Raw genomic sequence first — 24,655 nt, 5'->3', positions numbered from 1 at the left:
CTGAGAAACACTTTGATCTGAGATCCGACGCCGAGGCAGCCCTGGAGGGTTGCGGATCCGCGAGGTCGAACCTCGTGGGCAGGTGGGGAGGCCCAGACGGGGATCTGGCCCCACCGCGTGCGTCCGGGTGCCCAGCACCCCTGGGGACTGGCCCAGGCTCTGGGCCTGGCCCTTCTCGCCACCCCCACCCCCACCTCGGGGTGGAGGCTCTCCCAGCCCCAGAGTTCCGAAAGGGAAGAGCGTGCAGATGCCCCATCGCCTGAGTGTGACACTAAGTCACACTCGCGTCGCTCCCAGCACACTCTGGCAGGCAGTTTGCCTCGGTTCCCCGGCCAGGAACTGACCGGGAAAGCGGGTTGGGGCTGTTGGGAAAAGCTGGAGCTGATGGCGAGATTGCCGCGGCTATAAATCCATCACTTCCCAGGTCAGCCCTGCGAGGCGCTGGGACTAGGGCTGGCGGAGTGAATTCCTGGGCTAGCGCGCATGCGTCGGCAGGTAGCAACCCAGCTCTTTATGACCAGGTGAGATGTTGGTGAGCAGGTAAAAAAAGGAGGATTTGCCTAAGCGATTCCAGGGAGCGGGCCCGGCCGAGCCCTACAGCCCATGCCCGGCGGGGACCCGTCGCCAGGAGCGCCGAGCCACGATGTCCATACTTGCCAAAATGGGGGACTGGCAGGTACGGGGGTTTGCCTTGGCTGGGGCTGAGGTGGGCGGGGGTGGCGCGGGGGGGGGGGGGGCCGGGCGGGGGGGAGGCGGAGAGGAAGAGCCGTGGCCCAGGGCGGCAGAGCCGTAGGTGAGGCGCGCCTGGCAGCGCCCAGGAGTGTTCCCAGGAGAGAAAGAGAACAGGAGACACGGGCGCAGGCGGCGGCCGCGGCGCTGGGGGCCACGCGCGCCGCCGGCGGCCCGGGCGCGGGGGAAAGGTTGGCGCCCGCTCCACAGGTGGCCCCGGGGGTCCCTGGCGGTTTGCGCTACAGCGGCTCACCCCCACCCCCACCCCCAGCAGAAACTGGGGTGGATGACTAATTCAGACGGGGGCAGGGCGCAGGGCGGGGGTGCGGTGCGCCTGCAGGAAGGTTCCCGCTCGCGACACCTCGGGTCTTGCCCTAGACCCCCGGGCGGCGAGCGAGATGGGGATGGGGTGCTGGTGCACCTGTCTCTTTTCGTGGCTCCAAGTCGGGGGGACCTACGGGGCGTGGAGAATGGAAAGGGGGCTGGCTGGACAGGTCGCGCGCCAGCGAGCGGGTTCTTTGGGGGACTACTCCAAAGAGTTTGCGCAAAGTTGAGCGTCTCCCTCGGTCTTCCCCAAGCCAGTCTTGGTCGCTCGCGCTGCGGCTGGGGGTGACTGGGTGGGGGCGGCGGGTGGTGAGCGATGAAGCCGAAGGCCTAGAATGCGCCGAAACCAACGCCTCCAAACTTGGCCCTGCTAGGCCGCCGTCACCACAGGGCCAACGAGGCTCCAGATCCTGCCCTCCCTGAACCCCGGACCCCGACCTGGGCCAAGGAAACCTTTGTCCAGCGCTCTCCTTCAACCTTCCAGACCTTTCCCCTAGGGGAACCAGGGCGGCTCTGTCGCCGATTTCATAATGGGAACCGCGGGGCCCTCGTTTCGCCCTAGCCAAGCGGAGGCCTGGTCAGGGCGAGAAGCTTTGTGCCGAAAAACCTGCGGGCGGATTCGAACCAAACGCTCCGAATCTCCCAAAGAAAAGTTGAGGCCCTGCTCCTTCCGGTTTGAGTTCTTTCACTTGTTTCAGATTTCCGCCATTAGGAGTATAGTTCCGAGAAGTCCCATCTTTCGCTACACTCTCTGGACTTGGGGAAAGAACGTCGTTTTGCCATATTTACTTCTTTCCTTGTAATTAATATGGATATGGAGATGTGTGTGTGTGTGAGCTCTTTTAGACCTATCTTAGTTAAACCTAAATAAATTCAACTTCTCCAAAGTTGGACTGTGTGGTTTAGGAGTTCACATCCCACACGAAACTTAAATGTTGGGAACACACAGCTTGCCCTCCCTCACCCTGTGGACCTCAGGCCCCTTCTGTAGTCTCTTCCCTGAGGGTACGATTGGGGGACCTCTTTGACAGAGGTCTTTCAGTTTTCTGCTCAAGCCCACAAGCTTTGCTGCAGAACTCCTGGGTGTGAGAAAACGCCCAGAGCGCAGGCTTGGCCAGGGTCTGCACCTCCAATGGGCCCGAGTGAGGTTTGGAAGCAGGAAGATTACAGCCTGAAGGGGACAAGAGTGAACCCTGGGCCTGGTTCCCACCGGCTCACAGTTTGGCAAGTGCTGGGAAGCCTGGATCTTGGGTGCGGCCCGAGGATTTGGGGCCTGGCAGGGCCAGATCCTCCTGGCCTGGCCCGTTGGGCTCCTGGGGCCCACTGGGTGGTGACAATCAGAAAATAGTCATTCTGCCCCCTCGCTGTCTCTTAGCTTCTCTCCGTGTCTCAGGCAAACTCAGTTCTTCTCCTAATTTCCTCTCTACGCCCCCTCAATGGGCCTGGGTCCCTGTCCCCTGCCCCCAGGCCTGGCGCTGCAGGCCTGGGGTCCCAGGGAGGCAGGCGCATTGACATGCAATGAAGTGACTTGTCGTGGTAATGACGCTCGCACTACCGCGGCTCCACTGGCTCCAGGAGCTACCGGGGCGCTGGCCCGGGCGTTTCTTCAGCGCCCGGAACGCGGGCGGCGACGCAGAGCCCGCAGGCCCCTCATCTGCACCTCAAAGGCGTCCTCGGCGGGAAAATGACAACAGTTTAACAGCCCCGGCGGGTGCGGAGCCGGAGGTCTGCGGGGCTAGGGTCGGCCGGGGCGTGGGGGGGGTGGAGGGGGGAATGAAGAAGACGCAGGCCCTTCAAGGCCTCCCCCAGCCCACAAATAGAAAGAAAGCGTTCCCAGAAGCACACCGTGGCGACATCTGGGGTGTAGAAGGCCAGGCACCCAAGGCCTAGGGTTGGGCCTACAGATCACTCTCTGGGGCTGCGGTCGCGGCTGGGAGGTGTCAGTCCCCCAGGCGGCTCACCTCCCGACTTAAGGCGGCTGCGTTGGGCGGTGGCGGACAAGGGCCCGGCCGCAGGGTGCGCGGCGCTAGCGCTGGAAATTGACAATTTTGCGGGCAGAGTGCGGCTCCGAGCCTGGAGCTGGGTGCAGCGGAGGAGCTGCGCGGGTGCTCAGGCCGGGAAAGGAAGTGCAGGGGAGCGCCCAGGGCGACGGGAGGCAGTCCCTCCAAATCCCCCTTCGAGCGCTGGTCTTCTTCCCAACATTTTTTTCTTTCTTTCTTTTTTTTTTTTTTTTTGGAGGGGGGCTCTGGCTTACTCTGCTGAGTTTGGGGGATTTGCTGCGGTCTTCTGAAGGGAGGATTGCCCTTCCGCAGCTTGCGGGGGAGGGGTCCCCCTTCTCGCACCTTCCTTCCACCTGTTAGGGAACGCCCGAATCTGCATCATTTTCTACTCCCCGAGCCTGGACGCTCTGTAGAAACCTGGGAGGCCTGGAGATTGGCACGAAACAGGCCCAGGCGGAATCAGAGGTCCTCACTAGAGCAACTCCGAGGCGAGACCTACTGTAGCTGGGGAGTTTGTGGTATTTGAGAGAAAGAACGTTTTTTACGGAGGACAAATGAGGAAACTCAGGCAGAGAAATTAATTACTCCGTATTTCCAAGGATCACATCACGTCTTTTTCTTTTCTTTTTTAAATTCTACTTCGCGGAAGGAAAAGATATAATGCCCCGACGGGGCGAGCAGACCCCTGGGTGGAGCGGGAGCGCCTAGACTGGCCGACCTGGAGAAGGGGGTGGCTCCCGGGCCTCCGGGTTCCGCGCCAGCCGGGCACTGCGCCGCGAGCGCGCCCGCGTTCGTAACAGCCCCAAATCATGAAGGAACTCTCCCTGCTTTAATTAAAAAGGGGAATCTTGGGAAAACTGGAGCAGATTAGCACTGCGAAGGGTTGGTTCCCAGCGATTTATTTTGATGCATGCATGACACGGCACACACATGCCGGTATTTCGGCTCAACTCCAGAAGCGACTGTGACTCTCCATAGGAGTTCTGTCTTCTTGTCCACATCGCACCCAGGAAACCCTTCGCCCAATACCACGTTGAATTAGCAGTCGGCCCTAGTTTCACACGAATGAGAGGAAAGTCATTTAACTCCTGGAGCTGTCAAGTAACCTCTTCAGGGTACACTTTTTATTTTACACGCGGCAATTAAAGGATCGCAAACCCCAGCCGAGAGACTGAAGCCGTTTGGCAAAATCTCCGACCTGGGGGGGAGGGGGATGGGGGGGGCTCAAAGCCAATAAAACTCCCAGGGTGCTGCGGCCGGGTGCGTCGGCTGCCGCGAGCGAAGGCGATCTTTGTTGGGCAAAAATCCTGGAGTGACTTCGCCGGTCTTGGTTTGGTGGTTATTTTTCACTGCGAAAGCGATAATGATTTCTAATAAAACTGGACGGGGCCGAAAGGACAGAGCCGCTTGTGGAAGCAGAGATGGGGGGAGAGGTGCTGAAAGCCGGGCCTCCGGCACGGCCGCTGAGACCCTGCGCGGTGCCGGGCTTCCGCCGGAGCATCTCCCTCGAGGACGAGCCGGAGAGAGGAGAAGGGCGGCATGGGGGCGGGGGCGCTGGGGCAGGGGCGCGCGGCGGAGCTCGGGGTAGATTTCGTGGGCTCCCAGGCAGGCGTGCGCTCCAGCAGCAAGTTCGCAGCTCAGAGAGGCCTTTATACCTGGGTCGGAGCGGCCGGCGGCAGATTGGGGAGCTGGCGAGCAATTGGACTATTGTTGATATGCTAATGAGGCGATTAGGCTGTTGGTAAAAGGAAAAGGGAAAAGTTTCTACCATTAGAGGGAGATCTCTGAGCGCACACGGGAGCTCTTTCCCTCCTCGCCTCCTCCTCCTCCTCACCCTCCTCCTCCTCCTCCTCTTCGCCCTCCTCCTCCTCCTCTTCGCCCTCCTCCTCCTCCTCGCCCTCGCCCTCCTCCTCCTCCTCGCCCTCCTCCTCCTCTTGCGCTCACCGCCCGCAGCCGGCACTTTGCGCTTACCCAGAGAGTAGCTCCACTTGGGTGCGAGGCGGAGAGGGGGCAAATCCATTCACGCCGATCCATGAAAATGCTTTGGAAACTGACGGATAACATCAAGTACGAGGACTGCGAGGTAAGCGCGGCGCTGGCTCAGTCATTCTCGCGGCCGCAGGCACCGAGCTCTACTTCCCGCTCCTCCTCCTCTCCTCGCAGCCAGCGGCAAATGCGGGTGGGACAAACTTTCGGCAGCGCAGCGCCCGCCTCTCCGACTCGCCCGAAAAACGCAGGGGAGAAGCTGGAGAGGGAGGATAAGGACGCTCCCTTCTTCCATGTCCCTCCTTCGAAGCCCCTGTTCCACTTTTCCCTCTTTTTTCCCGACCAATTTTGACGGTGCCTAAGAGTTGAGCGAAGAGAGACGAGCGTGGGTTTTTGAAGCATTTGCTGGCAGCTGGGCACGCGTCTGTGCACTCCGCGGGTCTCCCCAACGAGATTCTGAGGGCCCAAGTCACCAGGAAAAGAAAGGAAAGAGAAATCCCTCTTCCCTCTTTAAGTCTGTCCCTGATCTTTAATCTTCCTTCTTTTATTTATTCATTCTTTCCTTCCTTCCTACCGCCCCCTCCCCACCCAACTCTTGCTAAAAAGGCTCTTTTCTGTCTGTAGAAGGGGCTCTCACACTTGGCTCTGAGCTGGGTTGCACCTCGCAGAGTGCGGGTTCAATTTGGGAGCGCTCATCTCCCAAACTGCTGCGGGGCTCCTCCAGGTTCACTGTTTTTCTGGAAGTTCTAGGCAGCTTCCCCCTCTGAGGTACTTGGTTGGCGCATCTCTGGGGTGGGGGTGGGGTGGGGGTGGGGGTGGGAGGCTGCACCGCACGGAGCCTCTTGGCCGCTGGGTCCCTATGCGTCCGACCCTGCAGCCGCCGGGAACTGCGCTGCGTGACCGTGGGAATCCTGGCAGGGCTGCCCACGACCTCTGCTGCGCGGAGCCCGCCCGGCCGATAGAGCGCGCCGCCTTGGAGCCCATTAAGGAACCCACGGTCCCTGGAGCTCTGCTTCTTGGGGCGGCCGGGGAAGCCCCAGAACGTCCAGTCAGTCGGAGGGCGGGAGGCATTGGGATCGGGCCTGGCGGCTGCTGCCCCAACCGGTTGCCCTCACCACCTCTGCTAAAATGAGCGGATGAGTCACGGGAGGGGGGATGGGGAGGGGGCAGCGACCGGAGATTACCTAAGTAAATAATAGGTGGCAGCCTTGGCTTTTGCTATTTCTTTTTCTTTTCTCTTTTCTTTTTGGCATTTAGAGCTGGGAATGTCGCAGCTCTGTGCGGGCGCAGCGGCGGGGGTCTTCACTTGAAATCAGAACCTGAACGATGTGTCAACCGTCCTTTTCCTTCTCTCCTTTTTGTAGACTATTTTAAATCTTTCCCCTTTCGCGGGCCCTCCCTTTTCGCCCTCCCTCCCCCACCCACCCCAGGGATGCGGCGAGGGGTGACATCCCAAGGGAATGGGCGCTTCTTTGGGGACTTGCGTCTTGCGCGATGCAGAGTGCAGAGACTCCATGGCATACCAGTCGCTTTGTTTTCAGGGCTGGGGGGGCGTCCCTTGCGAGCCGATCGGGGTGAAACTGAGCCCCCAAGCTTCCTAGAGATGATTGTCGCGTCCGGGCTCTGGCCCCTGGCTGGGGCATTCACTTTCTTGGAGGCCGAAACCCTGGGGCTCGGAGCGCGGAGCCCCGGGCAGGCGGGGTCCGAAGCTCCGCGTCGCGCGAGGCGCCTTTGGGACCCTGGTGGGAGGCGATGAACTTGCACCCCCAGAGAGGGACCCTGTGGGGGCGCGTGTGCGTGTGTATGAGTGAGATTAAAGAAAAAAAAAAAAGAGAGAGAGAGAGAGAGAGCGAGCGAGAGAGGAAGGAGAGGAGGATAAACAGAGTGAAGGCTGTTTCAACAACTTTGCGGTGGGCGAGCGCCGGAGCAGGGATTTCGGGTTTCCGAGCCGGCTTGGGGTTGTCTAATTATGCCGGGCTCTGCAGGGACACGCAGGAGGCGAGGTGCCGCTTGTTCTGACACCCCGGCGGGCAGACTGGCAGCGGCGGCTGCTAGGGAGCGAGTCATGTCATCCGGGGCGGGGGGGGGGGGGCGTCGGGCGGGAGTGGCCCAGCCAGTCGGACGGGTTTGCTCCAGGAGCCGGGAGCCGGTGCCAGCGGCGCCCGGGCTGGGCCGCCTCGCGTCTCTGCGCGCCCCGGGCCGCGTCCCGGCTCCCCCGCCCCGAGCCCCTGCCCGGGAGAGCCAAGGGCGGGGCGGCCGCCGGCGCAGAGCGTCCGGCCCCTGGTGTCCGCCGGCAGCTGGAGCGGCGGCCCAGGCGCAGGCCGGTCCCCGGCGCGGCGCCCGGCCATGGAGGAGCGGCGCGGCGGCGGGCGGCCGGACCCCGAGCCCCAGGCCCGGCTGCGGAGCGGAGGAGCCCGCGGCCGGAGAGGGCCGGGAAGCAGCTCGGGCACCGAGAGCCCGATGAACGCCCGGACGCGGTCCCCGGCAGCTCCGGGCCGCGCCGCGCGGCCCCCGCGGCATCCCGAGGTCTGCCCCAGCCTTTTAGGTCTGATTGTCCTCGCTCGCTTCCTCTCCCCCTCCCCCTCCCCCGCGGCCTCCCCCCTCCGTGCGCTCGGGCTCGGCCCCCTCCCCCTCCTTCGCTCCCTCCCTCCCTCTTTCCCTCCCTTCCTCCTCCCGGGCTCTCCCTCCTTCCCTCCCTCCCCTCTCCCCACTCCGGGCTCCTCTCGCGCGCCCACACTTTCTTTCTCGCACACGCACGCAGACACATTTCTGCCTCTCTGCGCGCTCGCCCTCGGTCTCCCTCGCTCCCTCTTTCTCTTTCACTTTTGCCTGCCCTGCAACCTTTTAAAATGTTGCCCCTTCCCTGTGATTCGCCAGCCGCCGCGCCGCGGCCCCCCGCGCGCTCGCCCGCTCCCTCTCTCGCCCGCTTTTTGTCTCTCGCGCTCCCTCTCCCCACCTCCGATTTGCTACACTGAGGCTCCCGTCAATGGACTGCATTGAGAGCCGGCTCCGGCGCGAGTTGCCTCTCCGCTTCACGCTCGATTTCCAGGCATTCTTCCCTTATTAAGTATTCGTGTAATATTAATAGTCATGAATATCTGCTATTAGGAGGCTCCAGGAACGCTGCCCGGCGCGGTTATTAGAAGCTCAAGCGAAGCCGCCGCTAAGAAAAGAGGGGGAGACACGGATTAAGGAACACGCACACACACGCACACACACACACACACACACGCACAGACACAGACACACACACTTTTTGCTTTTTCCCTTTTTGGGGTTTTTCATTTTTTAAGGAACTTTGAATCCTACCCGATCACGGCAGGATAGAGACCGTGGGTTCGACCAGCTGAAGGCGCCGCTCCAATCGGTGGTTCAAGTTCGGATGGACCAGAGCGGGGCTCCAGCGCTCGGGGGAGCGGCGGCGCCGTGACCGGAGTCCTGGGTGGCGCGGGGCTCTCGGCGCCTTTTGTGTGGGGCGCGCTCGGGCGGCGGGGCAGCCGGGCTCTCCGGGCTTGCTTGTTGTTTTCCACCCTGACTCGTTACCCCAGACTCTTCGCAGATGTTAGTTCACAGTTTTTCAGCTATGGTGAGTCCCATCCCCACCCCCATCCCTGTTTCCTTAGGAATTCGACTCTGGAAACCTGGGGCTGCCGAGCGGCCCGAGACTACGGGTTCCTCGCCCGGCTGTCCTTCGGGGCACCCCCTTTTCCGTTTGCATTCCCCTCTCTCCTCCTTTCTCTTCCTCTTTTTCCTTCTTGAAGCGAATGCGGTCCCCCCCCACCCCACCCCCCCGACCCCCGCTCGACCTCTCCCGGCGCGCAGACCTACCTCGCCGCTACTTCCCGAGGCGTGTGTCTCTCGCCACGTTCATCCTGATTTCCTCGCCTCTTCACTTGTTCCCGAGCCGTTCTCAACATCTGATGCTTAATTCGGCTGCAGGAAAACGCTGCCCGGCGTGCCCCTTCCCCTCGGGGCCCGGGGCTGAACCTCCGAGGTTTCCCGTTCCCTGGAACCCACTCCGTTCGCTTGTTTTGCAAGCGAATTGCAATAGAGGAACACAAGTCAGGCGTTTCTTCTGCCCTTTGGGGCTGGGGTGGAAGGGGCGGGGGCCTCCGCCCCGGGGTGCACCTCTCTCTTTTAAACCCAATATAAGGCTGAATCTTTTCATTTGAAACCTGGTCTTGGCTTCCCCCTCTCCCCGTCCCTATCATAAATCGACCCTGTGCAGGAAAAAAAAAAAAAAAAAAAAGGCGCCTGAGGAATCGGAAAAGACAGCCCCCTATTCCGCGGTTAAAACCTTCTTTAGGCTGGTAATTTCAACTAGGGCTTCCCTTACAGCCCCTCTACGAAATATGTTTCTATTTAAATAATCATGAAATGGTAATGGTCTTTGAACGGGTTTGACTTTTTCCTCGAAATAAATGGAACAGGGTAAACAATAACGCAGTGGCAGGCAGGTTCAAATCCAGGGACAGAGAAGAGGCCGCTTCTGCAGTTTAATAGTTAGGAATTTTAATTTTGCTTAAGGGAGGTTTCACTCTGCAGCCTAACGAGCTGTGTTCCGGGAGGCCCCTTTCTGCCGTTCTTTTCCCCCCTTGGAAAGAAACGCCTAAGGAGAGTCTCTAAAGCGCCCACCTTGGCACCATCTAATTCCCTGCGTTTGGGGAAGGGCCCGGTTCACTTCTGGAGAATTTTCTGCAAAGAACCACACTCAGGGCTCCTTTCTTGCCGGCGGCCTGCGGACAGGAATGGGCGGTTTCCCACGCAGTCTGGCGGAGTGGATTTTGTGTGGCAGCTGTAACTCGACGCCTGATGTCTCGTTCTCTCCCCTTCTTGTCGCTCTCTTCCAGGACCGTCACGACGGCACCAGCAACGGGACGGCACGGTTGCCCCAGCTGGGCACTGTAGGTCAATCTCCCTACACGAGCGCCCCGCCGCTGTCCCACACCCCCAATGCCGACTTCCAGCCCCCCTACTTTCCCCCGCCCTACCAGCCTATCTACCCCCAGTCGCAAGATCCTTACTCCCACGTCAACGACCCCTACAGCCTGAACCCCCTGCACGCCCAGCCGCAGCCGCAGCACCCGGGCTGGCCCGGCCAGAGGCAGAGCCAGGAGTCTGGGCTCCTGCACACGCACCGGGGGCTACCCCACCAGCTGTCGGGCCTGGATCCTCGCAGGGACTACCGGCGGCACGAGGACCTCCTGCACGGCCCCCACGGGCTTGGCTCAGGACTCGGAGACCTCCCGATCCACTCCTTACCTCACGCCATCGAGGACGTCCCGGTAAGAGGCCGCGCGGGCAGGGCGGCGGCAGAGGAAGCGCAGCCCCTGTTCGCCCCCCTCCCCCAAGCTCCCCACCACGTCCAGCCGGAGGGGGCCTGGGCTTCCCCCTCCGTGGTGTTGGCTTTCTCAAAAAGCCTCGTTTTATTTTGGGGGGAGGGGGGGTGGACCCTTGCAGGACCCACCTAGACAACCGCATTAAACATTTGCACAAGTAGTTGAGAGAGAGAGTTCTGCCCCTAGAACAATGGTTCCTGGACCTCCTGCAAACAATGCCTGCGTTACCATTTATATAAATCAGACGGGTTTCTATAAATCACCGTATCTTGTCACCGGTGATACCTTCCCCTCTCCACGACGGTAAACCGTTTCAGTTGGGAGAGGATCCGAGTCCACCGCTGAGTCTGTCGTGGGGATTTCTGAAAAACGTGTTAGAGTCCACCAAAAGAAGTCATTTAAATGCCCTAGCAATTTAAGAGAAAGTGTAAAGGATAGACGAAGAAAATGAATTTTTTTACTGGATTTTGTGAACACTAGTGATATCTGAAAGTTATGTGTCCGCCCTCCCCTGATTAAAGAACAGTAAGCAGCAAATCCGGGCAGGACATTAAATGCAGCCTTTTTCTCTTCCTAGGGGTGCTAAGTGCTGACCTCATAAATCATTAGCTAGGTTCCCAACGCCTATCAGAACCTGCTACACCCCACATTAAATTAAATGTTTTGAGACGATTGGGCAGTGCATTCTTTGAGTTCTAATTCAGTTATCAATAAATGCAGCTTTGAATGCTTTCTAAATCAGCGTGGTATTAGCGCATTTACTATTTACAATGCAAGCCAGGCTATTGATAATTTGAAAATACTTTCTGAAATTAAATTTAAACCAGCATCTCTGCTTCAATCCTACATATTTATGGTCGCCTCACAACCTTCCTGAAATGGAATTAGAACAACTCAATAATTTTATTAAAGCTGTAAAGGCTCTGTTAATGCTGCTTTTCTTTGGAGAGGAAATGTATCTGGATGTGATTTTTGCTAAAATGCTATTTCAAATTACTGCATCAAATATTGCAGCAATATGTCCGTTGACAGTTTAATGATTCCTGCATTAGATTGCAAAGAAAATGGTCAGATGAACTTACCTGCTTGCTTGGTGAATTTAAAACATTATTTAAGTTACATAGGAAAATAGGATATTTATTACATCTCTCATTTGGCCTAGTTAATCGCTGAAATTTGTTGGTTATGTTTAGCAGCCTAGCATGGAAAGCAAGAAAGTAGGCAGTTGATCCAACATGGGGTTTAGTAAGCATTGTGTTTGTGTGTGTGTGTGTGTGTGTGTGTGTGTGTTACAGGTTTTTAGACACTGATACAGGTACGAAATGCTGCATTTCATGGAAAGTAGAAAGAGAGGAGTAATAGTTGAGAAAAGAGCAATGAAGAAACAAACCTGGAAGTTGTGATCAATTTTAGGTCCCCTTCCCAAAGAGTCTCTGAATCCTTTTCTTAGTCTGCTCCTTGGAAATATTTGAATTACAAAATTACTTTGCAAGCTTTTGGAGCTACTGTGAATTAGAATTGCTCTGCTTTGCAAAAATTCCAAAGTGGCTGGTGTGAATTCTTAACACTTGTATAGTCATTCTTTGTGGTGAAATTGGCCTACAGGCGAAATTAACCAAAAGACCAAATAAAAACAAGGCAACCCAGTTGCTGCTCTTCCTCTTCCCTCCTCCACCTTTTAAGAAAAAAATTCCTTCGAAGGAATTTGGGTCAAGAAAAGGGTTGTTTTCAATTTTCCCATTGCTGCAACAGTTAACCTTTAATAAGAATGACTGCCAAATATTTAAGAAAATCAAATCGATGGTGAAAATTATTTAATCATTAATATCTCAGTGGGGTTTTAAACTTAACAGTCTTCCCTGTGTGGACGAGGTCTAGAAATAACACAAATAAAAGTATTATGCCACACTACATTTACTTTATGGGTTTAGGGTACATGCATAAAGGGATCATATTTCCCCATATAGTTAAAACACAAGAACTGCAGCAGTAGTCATTTCTGAACATTTCTCAATTTAATTATACTTAAATCCAGAAGCACTTTAGGCAAGTTACAAATGAGAGCATTGAGTATAATAAAACCTGTAATAAAGCAACTTAGTACCATCCACCCGGAATCATTGCGATCAGGCACAATTAACAGGAGCATAAATCCAAGACAGAATGGAAAATGTTCGAATCAGTATTATTGTTGGACAAAGACTAGAGAAGGAAGTAATAGTTTTTTTTTAATGGTAATGCCTGTGTTTGGTAACGATTGCGAAATCTTCTATCTCAGCAGCCCTGGTGCTAATTTGTAAACACAGCCAGACATTATATTGCCTGTCAGTTTCTGCATTAGAAAACATGATTTCATTTTACTTTCTAATCACGTTTTGACTCCAGCACACACGTATATCCATCCATCTGTAAAAAAAAAAAAAAAAGAAAGAAAAGAAAAGAAAAGAAAAGAAAAAAAGACATAAACCCACACTAACAAAGCTGCAACAGATCTGCTGCTGGACACAGAAAAACCTCCAACTTTTTTTTTTTCTTTTTATCATTTTTTATATACCCATCCAATATCCAATTTAGACAGTAGTCCTTTCTTAATTTTTTTCCCCATTTTCCCATAAGTGAAGGTGTGTATACACATTTGCTCTCTTTATCACACACCTAAGACGTTTCTAGTGCTCCCCTGTTACTCCTGCCCCTGTCATTTCTATTGTGTTTCTCTCGGGCTTATGCTGCACGAACACTGAAATCGCTGAAGTCCGAAGTCTCCGAGGCGCCACACTAAAGCTAGGTGTATTTTTACAGGTTGAACTGACTGTGGGAAAGATTAGGTGCTCCAAAACTCGATGTAATTTCCAAAGAAAGTTTTATTCCCCACCCCCACCTCCTTCAAACATGGATTATTTGTTGGGGGAGGAGAAATTGGCCGTGGCTGCACAGTGAAACCCTCTTGAGCAGCAAAGCCCCAAATTCCATAAGCCAAGATGAGATGTTTATATATAAATGTCACTAGATGGGAGGGGGGATTTCGATTCTACACCTTCCCCTCCCCCTATCTTGCACGGAATATTCATTTCCTTTTGTTTTGATTATACACTTACATCCATGTGTATCCTTTTGTTGCAGCATGTAGAAGACCCGGGTATTAACATCCCAGATCAAACTGTAATTAAGAAAGGTAAGCCATTTCCTTCTGCATTCCAAGCATGTCCTTACAGGCACAGTGCTATTTAAAAGAACTTGCAGAGCTGTATTTATTTTTTTCAAGTTGGATTTCCTAGAGGCTCAGAATTAGCGAATGGATAGCCAAAGAACAGCAATGGCTAAATGATCGGCTTTCAGTGTGTTAGTAATGGCAACAGGCTAGCTTTGTTCTGATTCCATGACTTGACCATTTAATTTAGTTTAATGATATCTGGATAAACATATGAAATGTGTAATAGTTGAATTGATTTGGAAGTGGCCTTTCAATTTCGAAATGGTTTTAACAGTTTAGTTAATCCATTGTGTGAGTGGCCATGAGTGTTAAGAAGTGTATAATGCTAAAACAGTGCAAGTAATTTAATGTTAATATAGGCACAGATGCTAAGGCACAGCACTTCTTACCAGAGGGGGAAAAAAAAACTCTTTTATGTTCTTAAATTTAATTTCTTATTAGCTGTTTAAGGGTTTTTAAACTTTGTGAATTAGGTTAAGAAAAACTTGGCTTTTGGTTAAAATTAGCTTCCTGAAGATGTCAGGTTTATTAGCATAATTGTCTGGAGTGGAAATTGTTTTTAAAAAGTGTCAAGTGATTTGGATGGGTTTGTAATTTGTATTGTGTTTAGTAAGTAGAAATAAAGTTTCCTGGACTAAATGCTATTCACAGCAGCTTTTTTTTTTTTTTTTTTTTGTTATGGTGGCAATGTTACATTTCAGGCTTCTAGGCACCACCAGAGAATGATGCTATATAAAACTGTTCTCATTTCTAACCCCAATCAGTGTATTGTTAGCTAAAGTTTCATTTTTGCATCTGTGAAGTCTTTGTCACGTCAAATTAGATGTGCAAGGGATAAATCTTAAGAGATGCTCTTTCCAAGTCGACATGATAATTGGCTCTTTTATTAGTAATCTCTCAAGAGTTCGTTTAACTCCTATTGTCTCTATTAGCCTCCCCAGAGCTATTAATGTCACAAGTGATCTATCCAAAACCTAGAGGCCCCCCACCTCCCTATACGTCTAAAATGCCCCCATTAAAGAGGCAGGAGTACTGCGATGAGAATGTATGCATATTATTATGTATGTCTCCGTGCGGAATTTTAACATATAAGGCGTATACTCAAACGATTATGAATGCATCTGAATTATATTGGTGTTAGAAATGTAATGTGTTGGTACACTTTCCGTTGGCCTTGAATTTTTTTTCTAAGTATGGTGGATCCAAAGTGAAGAGCTCCTGATTTTAATTAACAAGAATATATCCTCCCCCTCCCCTCCTCTTCTAAAAGAAGATGCTTAAGCGCAGGACAGTTAACTATTTGCTCATCCTAAGAACACACTTCTAGTAGGGTGTAGGCCTGTTCATTTCTTTCTCCCAGTTCAAAAAGGGGCTTGGAATAGATTTCCAAAAGCCGAGCCTTTTTCACAGCGAAACACAGGAAAGGGCCCATTTATCAAAAGGATGGATATGTGTGGTGTGTGACAACAGGCTTGGTGTCTTGACAGAAATGCTCATTCACAGGCTGCTTCCGCCACCTGATTTTAATTATAGGTCTTTGAAGCCAATTTCTCCCCGACACAAACCCCTCGCCCCACTAAAACTCTCACGCATACAGAGCTTGCTCCCCTGCACCTTAAGCCCGTGCTCCAGCACCCCGTCCGGGGCCCACTCTCCTCGGATGCTGAGAGCCGAGAGGGTCACGATTTCACCACCATCTCTAGGCAGCGCCCTTGCGGTGAAAAGGAAAGGGTCCAGACAGAAGCACGGGCCTGGCTGGCGGGGCAGGGACGCCTCCGGCCGCCAGTGAGACGCGCCGAGGGGCACAGGCTGCATCCCCGGGGATGGAGCAGGGAATGGGGCAGGAGGTGGGGAAAGAGCCACGGGATTTTCAGGGCTGGGAGAAGAGCGGGGTTGAGGCGCAAGTTTGGACGCCGGCCCCGCCCGGGGAGAGGGCTCGGGAGGGACCCTCGAAGCCCACACGCGGCCTCCCCGTCTGTCTCCGCAGGCCCCGTGTCCCTGTCCAAGTCCAACAGCAACGCCGTCTCCGCCATCCCCATCAACAAGGACAACCTCTTCGGCGGCGTCGTGAACCCCAACGAAGTCTTCTGTTCAGTTCCGGGTCGTCTCTCGCTCCTCAGCTCCACCTCGAAGTACAAGGTCACGGTGGCGGAAGTACAGCGGCGCCTCTCACCGCCCGAGTGTCTCAACGCTTCGCTGCTGGGCGGAGTGCTGCGGAGGTGAGGCCCGGCGCGGCCCTGCCCGCCCCGCCCCGCGGCCGGGGGAAGCACCGCGCCTGCGCCGCGCCGGCGACGCCAGCGGGCCTCGCGCCAGGGCCCTCCCTTCGCGGGAAAAGAAAGGGGCGGGGAGAAAAGCGTAGAAGCGGGTGGGTGGGAGTTGGGGGCGGGGCGAGGCGGCGCGCGCCTGCGCTCTTCGCCGCCTTCCCGCGCGCTCCGTCGTTCGGAGGGCGGGCCCGGGCCGGCCGGCGCCGCGCGCGCACCGGGCCCTCCACCGCCTCCCGCCCCTCCCCGCGCGCAAGCGCAGCTCGCTCCGCCGCGGGCTCAGTCCCGGCCGCTGCAGCCGCGGGGCGCCGTGCACCCGCCTTTTCCCTCCCCGCGCACACCTTGCAAGCCCTGGAAAACTTCCCCTCGGGCTACTCACTTTGCCTTACCTCCGTGTCTGGTCTCCGAGGCGCCCGCGGTCCCTCGAGCAGGGTTTTCAGTAGAAGGCAATGGTGCTCTCTAGAGTCTGGCGCCACGCCCCCCCCATCGCTGCCCCCTCCCCCCCCAGGCCAGTGGCAGACCCTCGTGCCAGAAATGCTAGCGCTACCGCTTCCCATGTACTGCGGCCCCGTGTGTGCCAGGCAGCGTGCAAGGCACGCTTCCGTGCGTTATGTGTGGTCGCTACCGACGACTGCGTGTTGCATACGTGGCCAGGGATTCTCGGCTCCCCCGCGCGAGGTCGGAATGATTCATTTCGTAGATAAAATTTCACAAGGGTCGGCGAAGTGAAGCACCTTCCCCGCGGGCAAGTCCCCTGCTCGGTGGGCTTCCACCCAACGTTGTGTGTGGCAGGTCATGTGTTGTACTTTCCCAGGAATATTTTCTTCAGTTCTTTTTGATTTTTCCTAAGAAAGTAGACCAGAAACTTCATTCTTTTGACCTCTATTCCTCTATCTATTTATAGACCTAGAGTTCCTCGGCAATGGGTATATCCCATACAAAGGCTACAAAATCGTTTTTTGGAAGATTTTAACATCAGCGCTTCCACTCTTTCCTTCCTCTTTCACGAGCATCTGCTGTCCCTTTTTAATCTTTCACTGACACAGATCTGAATCCCGCCCTCTGCCTTTTCCTCCCCTTCCCCCATCCCCAATATTGGAGACTGTTTACCTAGGGGAGTATAATCTAATCCACACAATTAAAGAGCACTTGAGTAGGGAATAAAATCTGAAATTAATTAATTTGCTGTTTTATTTAAACAATTTATCTTAACCACTTTCTGATTATGGGAGTCTATTTAGACATCTATTTAGAGCCACCTCCATTGTCTCTGAAATCAGTGAAATTTTTAAAGGCTGGTATCAACTTTTGACCTTACTGGTTAGGCTGGTGACATGGCATGTAAACCGTTGGTGAAATGAATTTCCTATTGGGGCTAAAGCCAGAGCAAGAAACGTGAGAGTGATGGTGGGAGTGATGGTAACTCTGGTTACTCTGAGCAGCCAAACAGCAGATCTTGCAAAGACAATTTAAAGACCCCATTGGGATCTGTGTGATTGTCTCAACAGGGAACATGTACAGTAGTCTGTTGAACTCAAAAATGCCTCATGCCCTAGAGATGAGAGCTGTGTTTGTCTGTGGCTCTTCTTTAGAGAGTTGGAAAGTCAACCCTTCCAACTTGCCCCAGTAGTTGCAGTAGCAACTGAACACAGGAGCTGCTTTACAGTTTCACAAGCCTTTATCTCCTATGATCTTTCTGTACCACTCATTCCTAGGTTTCCCGCCTTTACGTATCTTGGGGCCAGGATGTTTAATTTTTCAAAGTGCATTTTAGGAAGGTGTCGAGATGACTACAGTGTGATACAGAGCAACCAACTGTGTTCTAAATCCCTTTCTCGCATATATTTGTGAAACAGGGCGAAGTCTAAAAATGGAGGAAGATCTTTAAGAGAAAAACTGGACAAAATAGGATTAAATCTGCCAGCAGGGAGACGTAAAGCTGCCAACGTCACCCTGCTCACATCACTAGTGGAGGGTAAGCGAGTCCACTTGCTAACAAAGAGGGATGTTTCTTCTGGGGAAATGGATGCTACTTAGTGGCCAGATGTTTGGTTGTGTTTTGTATCAACTGGGCAGTTTCATTTTTTTTTTTCCCCCAGAAAAATATCGCTGGAAGTGAACAGGATTCTTGCATGGCAAAAAAAAACTCTTTGCATTTATTCCTGTCCACCTTTCCTCTTCCCTTCTGCCACATAATTACACTTCCCTAGCCCGATTCTGACCCAAACAATGTGAAAATTTAAGAACTGCGTAGTAGTCTTCAAGTTCCTGTCTCCTTTATCGAGCTCAGCAGTAAATCACTTAAGCTATTCTGACATCTGCCTTTGAGAAATGCGTGACCATTACTTCCTGAATTAATTTGGGAATCTTTGACCTGCATCCTGATTTAAGACCGTCCTGAAAGCTCAGGGTTATATGCCCTTTTAGTTTTTCGCTTTCCAAACATATGCCCCCTTATCTCTTACTTAATTGTGCCTCTCTCCTGGAGAGGAAGAAAAGTGAGCAATTGTAGACTCTGAGTGAGTTATTTGGATAGGAAAAGAAAAAAGAAATAGAAGCAGTGCAGAAAGTTCCTCAAGTCAGCTTCCACACACACACACACACACACACACACACACACACACACACACACCCCTTCTAAACCCCTCAAAACAAAGCTAACGCCCTGGTCTAGACACACCAGGATCCAGTCACAATCCATCACAGTCCTCCTTCCTCCCAAATCCCTGGTAAGTTTGTCAGATACTAAACTGGCTTAAGTTTGGGTGTGTTGACATGGGTATATACTTCTCTTGCATTTTCCTCCGTGTTCTCTTGGAAATGTCTTATGCCAAGAGGGGGGAAGAAAAGGCACATTGTGGAGCAGATTTCAAAACTACCATTTATATTTAAGGCACCTTGTCTTCTTTACACCCAGTGTCTGAGGAGATGTAGGGTAATTGAATTCAAGTTCTAGCTTTGAGAATCCGTTCTTAAATGTTTAAAAACTTACCGTTGAGGAGAAATCCCATGAACCATTTGTTCAGGGTGTCAAAGATGCTACTAATAGAATCGTGAAGTAATAAGCAATTGTTCAGGGCTGGAAACTCATCGACCGTAGCACAGTGTTAAAACTCATACCGGTACCTTCAAAACCTACACCCTTCAGACCCCAGAAGAATTACATGCAGAGAATCTGGCAGTAGTGGCTTTGGGTGTCGTTTGAAAGTGCGTTTGGGTTTGGGGGTTGAGTCCTGGAGCAGGGAGGCAGTTTCTGGAGAACTGTTATTGTTTGTGATCCGCTCCATTTTATGGAAACAAGCTCAGCGGAGAGGCCTTTGATGCTCTAATTGGCGCATGCGTTCTTCCGGAGCTGGAGCTAATGGCAGGAAGCCCTGCAGTAAAAACCAACTGGTTCAGGAAATTAAAACCAAAGATTCGAAAATCAACAACACAGACAGACTCAGTGGAGTGACCCTCAAATCCTCTTGGTTAATCGGTTTGGATGAACAGATAATTATATGCGATAAAGTTAAAATGTAAACCCTTAGCTGTTCCCTTGCAGAAAAGCTCAAGGAGTAATTATGAATATCATTTATGAATGTGTTGATCGGTGTGAGGTTGGAATACCAGAAACCTTTTAAAAGAGAGGGTGGGAAAAATGTCATTGGGGTGGCGGATGAGCCTGGAGGGGAACGGGTGGGATTTACGTTTTCAAATCATTTTGGCCATCTGGGATCCGTGGCCATCTCCCCCCACCCCCCACCCCCCCTGCACCCCCAAGAAATGCATCCACCAGATCGTACAGAGAAGGAAAGAAAATACCTGAAGCGAGAAAACAAGTCGTTTGGGTTTCCTACAACATCTGGGTTAAGAAAATAAGAGAGTTGGGAGGAAGTTTGGATCTCAACTCGGCTCAGCCTCCTGCCCTCCCTCCTCTCTCTCACCTCCTGCCAGGAGAAGCCGTCCACCTCGCCAGGGACTTTGGGTACGTGTGCGAAACCGAATTTCCTGCCAAAGCAGTAGCTGAGTTTCTCAACCGACAACATTCCGATCCCAATGAGCAAGTGACAAGAAAAAACATGCTCCTGGCTACAAAGTAAGACATTTACCTCTTCGGGGTCTCTGTGTCTCCCTGTCAAGAGAAAACAAAACTCAGAATCGTTTCTGCTCTCCCTTTGGGCCTCTCTTCCTTTTGTGTAAATCAGCTTTGTTGGTGGAAATATGAAAGTGACGACCCAATCTTACAAACCATGATCGGTCTCAGGGGGAGAGACAAGGAAGATTTGTGAGTGTGTGTTTCCTCCTTCCCTCTCTCTTCTGCCCACCTTCTCATTAAAGAAATAATAATACTGATGTGTATGGGGGTGGGATAGCGTGTGGATTTGATGGAAACTGAGGGTGGATTTGTGACCATGCTATTTCAGAAAGACCAGAATAGAATTCTTAAAGGAGTGACAGGCTTGTCTGTATCAGTGTTTGTTTCTTATCAATACGTCCTCCAAGAACAAGGATTAATAAGCAGTGGCTTGCAAAATGTCCAGGCCAAAAGCTGTCCTAGTTTCCGTCCTAATCCTTTCTTGCATGTCTTGCCTTCCTTTCTGGCCCTCCTCAAAAGTCCTGTATACACACCCACACCCACACCCACCCGTTCCCCACAAGTTCTAGCCTACAGGCGAGATGTCAGATAGGTTTCAAAATGGCCCAAGTTCTATTCCCACCGGGTGACTGGGCTGAATAGGCTTCTCCAGGTGGTGTGTGAAAAGAAAATGACTGTTTTGATATGTTTTCTGGAAATTCAAAGTCTTGTTTGGAAGCCCTTAATTATCAAAGTCCACGTCACAGGAGGGCATGGAAGCAGGGGGCAGAGGCTGAGGCCTCGGGGGTGGGGTCTTTTCTGGCCCAGGGACATCAGCTGGCCTTGGAGGAGGCAGCCTGCCTGTGCTCCCCATCCTCCCCCCTCCCTACCCAGCATCTCCCCACCCCCAGCCCCACCCCAGGGCCTCTGCTGCCTCAGGAAGGCCCCAGCTAGTCCTGGCTTCCCAGATTCAGAGCTTCCGCTGTGCAGGCCCCATCGCCTGTATTCCAACTTCTCTTCTCTTAGCTTCTAAGGACACCCACAGTCACCATATCCCTAGACTTTTTTTTTCTTTTTTTTGGGGGGGGGATTGGACAAGAGGTGAAATGGCAGATTGAAATGTCTGTCTGTTTCTTCTTCCCTAAACTACTCTGAATTATCCCCATGTAACAGGGGCTTTTTTGGGTGCCTTTTATTTTTAAAGGCAAAATTCTCCCAAGACAGGTTTGGCCTTTCTTGTCCACCCATCTGCCCTGATTTGAGGGGGAATGACTGGAGAGGGAGAGGCCATCCCCCAGACTGCTGCTGAGAGATCTCTCTAGAAGATCAGGGGAGGGGGTCTCTGTAGTATTTGGAGCAGGACCTCTGATGAGCACCTGCCCTTGGTATGGAAGGGATGCTTGTGTTCCTGACTCCTTGTCCCTGTCACTCACCTTTGCTTCTCTCCCATAACATGCCAAATGTTTTCCTGCATCCAGGATGTTTGGTGTGAGAGAGAAAACAGGGGGGTAGAAGTGTGGTGTAGCTGAGAGGGGAGAAGGAGACACACAGGAAGGGGAGGCGTTTGTGGAAGGGTTTAAACTACCCCCCCCCTGCCCCCGCCTGCCTGCCTGCCTGCCGGCGTCAGGTCAGGTGTCCCCTTGATGCAGGCAGAGGTACCTGCAGGGAGATGCAGGGAGAATGGTTTTCTCTTTGCTGCTGGCGCTGCCCTCAGGGGAGCCTCATTTCTCTCTCTGCTCCACTTGTGCTGCAGACAGATATGCAAAGAGTTCACCGACCTGCTGGCTCAGGACCGATCTCCCCTGGGGAACTCGCGGCCCAACCCCATCCTGGAGCCCGGCATCCAGAGCTGCTTGACCCACTTCAACCTCATCTCCCACGGCTTCGGCAGCCCGGCGGTGTGCGCCGCGGTCACGGCCCTGCAGAACTATCTCACCGAGGCCCTCAAGGCCATGGACAAAATGTACCTCAGCAACAACCCCAACAGCCACACGGACAACAGCGCCAAAAGCAGTGACAAAGAGGAGAAGCACAGAAAGTGAAGCTCTCCTCCAGCCCTGCCCCCGGACCCGCGCCTCGCCGTCCCCCCCCCACCCCCCCTCCATCTCCACCGCCATCTCCCCCCACCGGTGGCCCCCCCCCCCCATCGACCGCCGCCGGCAGGTGAGCTCCGGGATCAGCAACCCCCCCACTGCTGCTACTGCTGCTGCTGCTGCCGCCGCTGCCGCCACGCCTTCGGTTCGGAGGCTCGGGGTCCTGGGGACAGCGCTCCACGGCGAGAGGGGCGACCCTGCCGCCTCAGGCCCCTGCCTCGACTTCCCCGATCCGCACCACCTCGCCTCTGCCCTTGCGTGGAGCCTCAGAGCACAGAACAGGCCGTGAAGCGGGCAGAGAAAAGTTCTGTCCGAGTGTGTGAACCCCCCCCCCTTTTTTTTTTTTTTTAAACACCGCAAATCAACAGCAATGACAACCACAAAATTCAAACTTTTTTTTTTTTTTTAGAAAAAAGAACGTAAAAATTAAAAAAAAAAATGATATGCGCTTCATGGGATGGAATCACCACCTTCCTTTACATACCGTTCAGATTGTAGCCATACTTAAAAAAAAAAAAAAAAAGAGAGAAAAGAAAAAGAAAGCAAAGGCAAAAAGGATCATGACATTTTTATCAGTATTGTGAATAAACTTGAACGCAGATACAGGAAGTTCCATGTCTTGTCTTCAGTTACAGAAGTTTTCCCTCTTCAAGGTAAAGCCACCAACTTGAACTTTCTCTGGCAACACGATTCACAGTTATATAAGGGAATCAGTGTTCACGTCTCTGTATATATTTATTTATGTGTAATTTAATGGGAATTGTAAATATGGTGAGTCTGTTTTAAACCTTTTTTTTTTTTTTTTTAATTTATCTGGTAATCTCGTTTACCTCTTGTTTAGTGGGTTTTGACTCTCCCCTGGTACTTACTTAGGAATCCAAGGTTTGGGGGATTTTTTTTTTTTTTCTTCTTTCCCCTCTGGGATTCATGAATTTAGCCCTGTTGTAGCATGTTCAAGATGACAATGAAACAGCTGAACAAAATTTAAAAAGGAAAATAAAAAATTTATATATAATTAGTAATACATTTAGCTTTTCATTGAACTGAAAGAAAAAGTCCTATGGAACCCTGGAGAGATTTTTTTAACCTGAGTGGTTTGATAACTGTTCTCTGTATTGTGGGGAGAAAAAAAAAACAAAACAAAGTTTATTTTATTCCACTGTCCTCCCTTAAAGGCAGCATTTGAGCAATAAATGAGCATTGTCTTTAAACCAAGGGTTAGGGATTTCTTCTTCTTCTTCTTCTTCTTCTTCTTCTTCTCCTTCTCCTCCTCTGTCTCTCTTTTTGTTCAAAGAACTTCAAACATGTGGGACCACCTGGTATTCTGTATTTTCACTGGTCATTTTGGAAAAGCAGTTCTAGCTGTATTGTATTGAGTTGTACTGGCAGTAGTTTTCATGCCTGTCAATGTATCATAGTCCTTTGTTGCCCAGATAAATAAATATTTGATACGCTTTATGTCGATTTTTTTTTATTCAGTGGCTGTCTTTACCCAGGCGTATTTTTGTTCTTGGCAGTATTTTTTATTCAGTATGGTTACAGTAATTGAGTTTAACTCTCCCTTGGCAATTGCTCCTTGCAATAAGCAGCTGAACCCATTGTTTCCCTCAAGTATAATAAAAACTTACTTTCAACTTGGAGTTCAGAGCAGGGTATCATTTAGATATTCCATTGAGTCTGTATTCAGACAAATGACACAATAAAACCCAGTGTATTCTTTTGGATAAAAGATTGTACTGCTAAGGGAACGGCATACTATCTTTTCCGTACTAGAACCATTAATTTTATTATTAAAAATAAAGTTTTATTTATGTTGGGCCTTTTAGGTTTTCATTTGTGTTTTGAAAACCAAAATATAAACCCTTCAGAACCAAACCTTAAGGATGACCAAGGGGAAGGGACAGCAGAACAGAAGAACCTCTCCTCCCCTCCCCCTCCTGCCATAACTACTTTGGAACCTGTCTCCGAGGATAACTGAAATTTAAATTGTTAGTTCATTAACACAAAGGAAATACCCACTTCGAAATTCACTTACTGGCTCTGGCGCCGCGGCTAAGACATGCAAATGAACTAAAACTAGCTCTAGTTTTCTGGGAAGGGTGGCAGAAATGTAGGCGGAGGGAGAGGGGGGGAATTGCCTCCCATTTATTTTAATATTTCATTTAGAGATGAATTCATTACTGCGCTGTTCTTAGAAGCTCTCGACGTAGCAGAGGGAAGTGGGAAATTATGCTGATTCCCAGAATCTTTTCTGCCCGCCCCCTTCGTGCTGATCCACCCCTTTCTGTCACAAGGGGCTCCTCCGAGGACCTTTTAGAAATACAGAACCTTCTCGGAGGTGGGGGGGGGACAGGACGGGGGGAGGGCTGCGGATCTGCAGACCTGTCCCAGTGCTTGGCTCTCCCGGAAGGGAGGACTTCCTGTACATAAAAATGGCCAACTCAGAGCCTTTGTAAACTGATTTGGAAAGTCTTTGCTTTGGACGTGAGCAAGGTTTTCTTTCAATGGTTTATACGAAGGAAATGGAGGTGGCTACCTGGCAGGCTGATAGGAAAGGCCATAGGGAAGTCTCTAGGTCTACCTATGGTGGGAGATTCAACATCTGCTCTTCCTGTTTGACATTCTGAAGGACTAAACGAGCAAAGCATTAGGCAG

At 52.2% G+C, this 24,655-nt stretch overlaps 1 protein-coding gene across 5 annotated transcripts; it reads left to right on the top strand.

Moving 5' to 3' along the window:
- Positions 1–489: 489 nt before the first annotated feature.
- On the top strand, positions 490–23,458 carry TFAP2A (transcription factor AP-2 alpha). Of its 5 annotated transcripts, XM_047795959.1 has the most exons (8): positions 490–676; positions 9,890–9,947; positions 10,087–10,324; positions 13,499–13,550; positions 15,577–15,808; positions 17,707–17,825; positions 19,787–19,928; positions 21,661–23,458. In XM_047795959.1, the coding sequence occupies exons 1-8, from the start codon at positions 604–606 to the stop codon at positions 21,947–21,949; spliced, it is 1,203 nt and encodes a 400-aa protein (XP_047651915.1). In that variant the 5' UTR covers positions 490–603; the 3' UTR covers positions 21,950–23,458. The 5 variants fall into 5 exon arrangements, with proteins under 5 accessions (XP_047651915.1, XP_047651913.1, XP_047651912.1 ...); XM_047795957.1 differs by having other exon boundaries at positions 9,890–10,324; XM_047795956.1 differs by lacking the exon at positions 490–676 and adding an exon at positions 4,945–5,136 and having other exon boundaries at positions 9,890–10,324.
- Positions 23,459–24,655: the final 1,197 nt, after the last annotated feature.

Source organism: Phacochoerus africanus, chromosome 9 (assembly GCF_016906955.1).
Source record: "Phacochoerus africanus isolate WHEZ1 chromosome 9, ROS_Pafr_v1, whole genome shotgun sequence".
NCBI classification, from domain to species: domain Eukaryota; kingdom Metazoa; phylum Chordata; class Mammalia; order Artiodactyla; family Suidae; genus Phacochoerus; species Phacochoerus africanus.
This window is presented reverse-complemented; position numbering and strand designations above follow the sequence as displayed.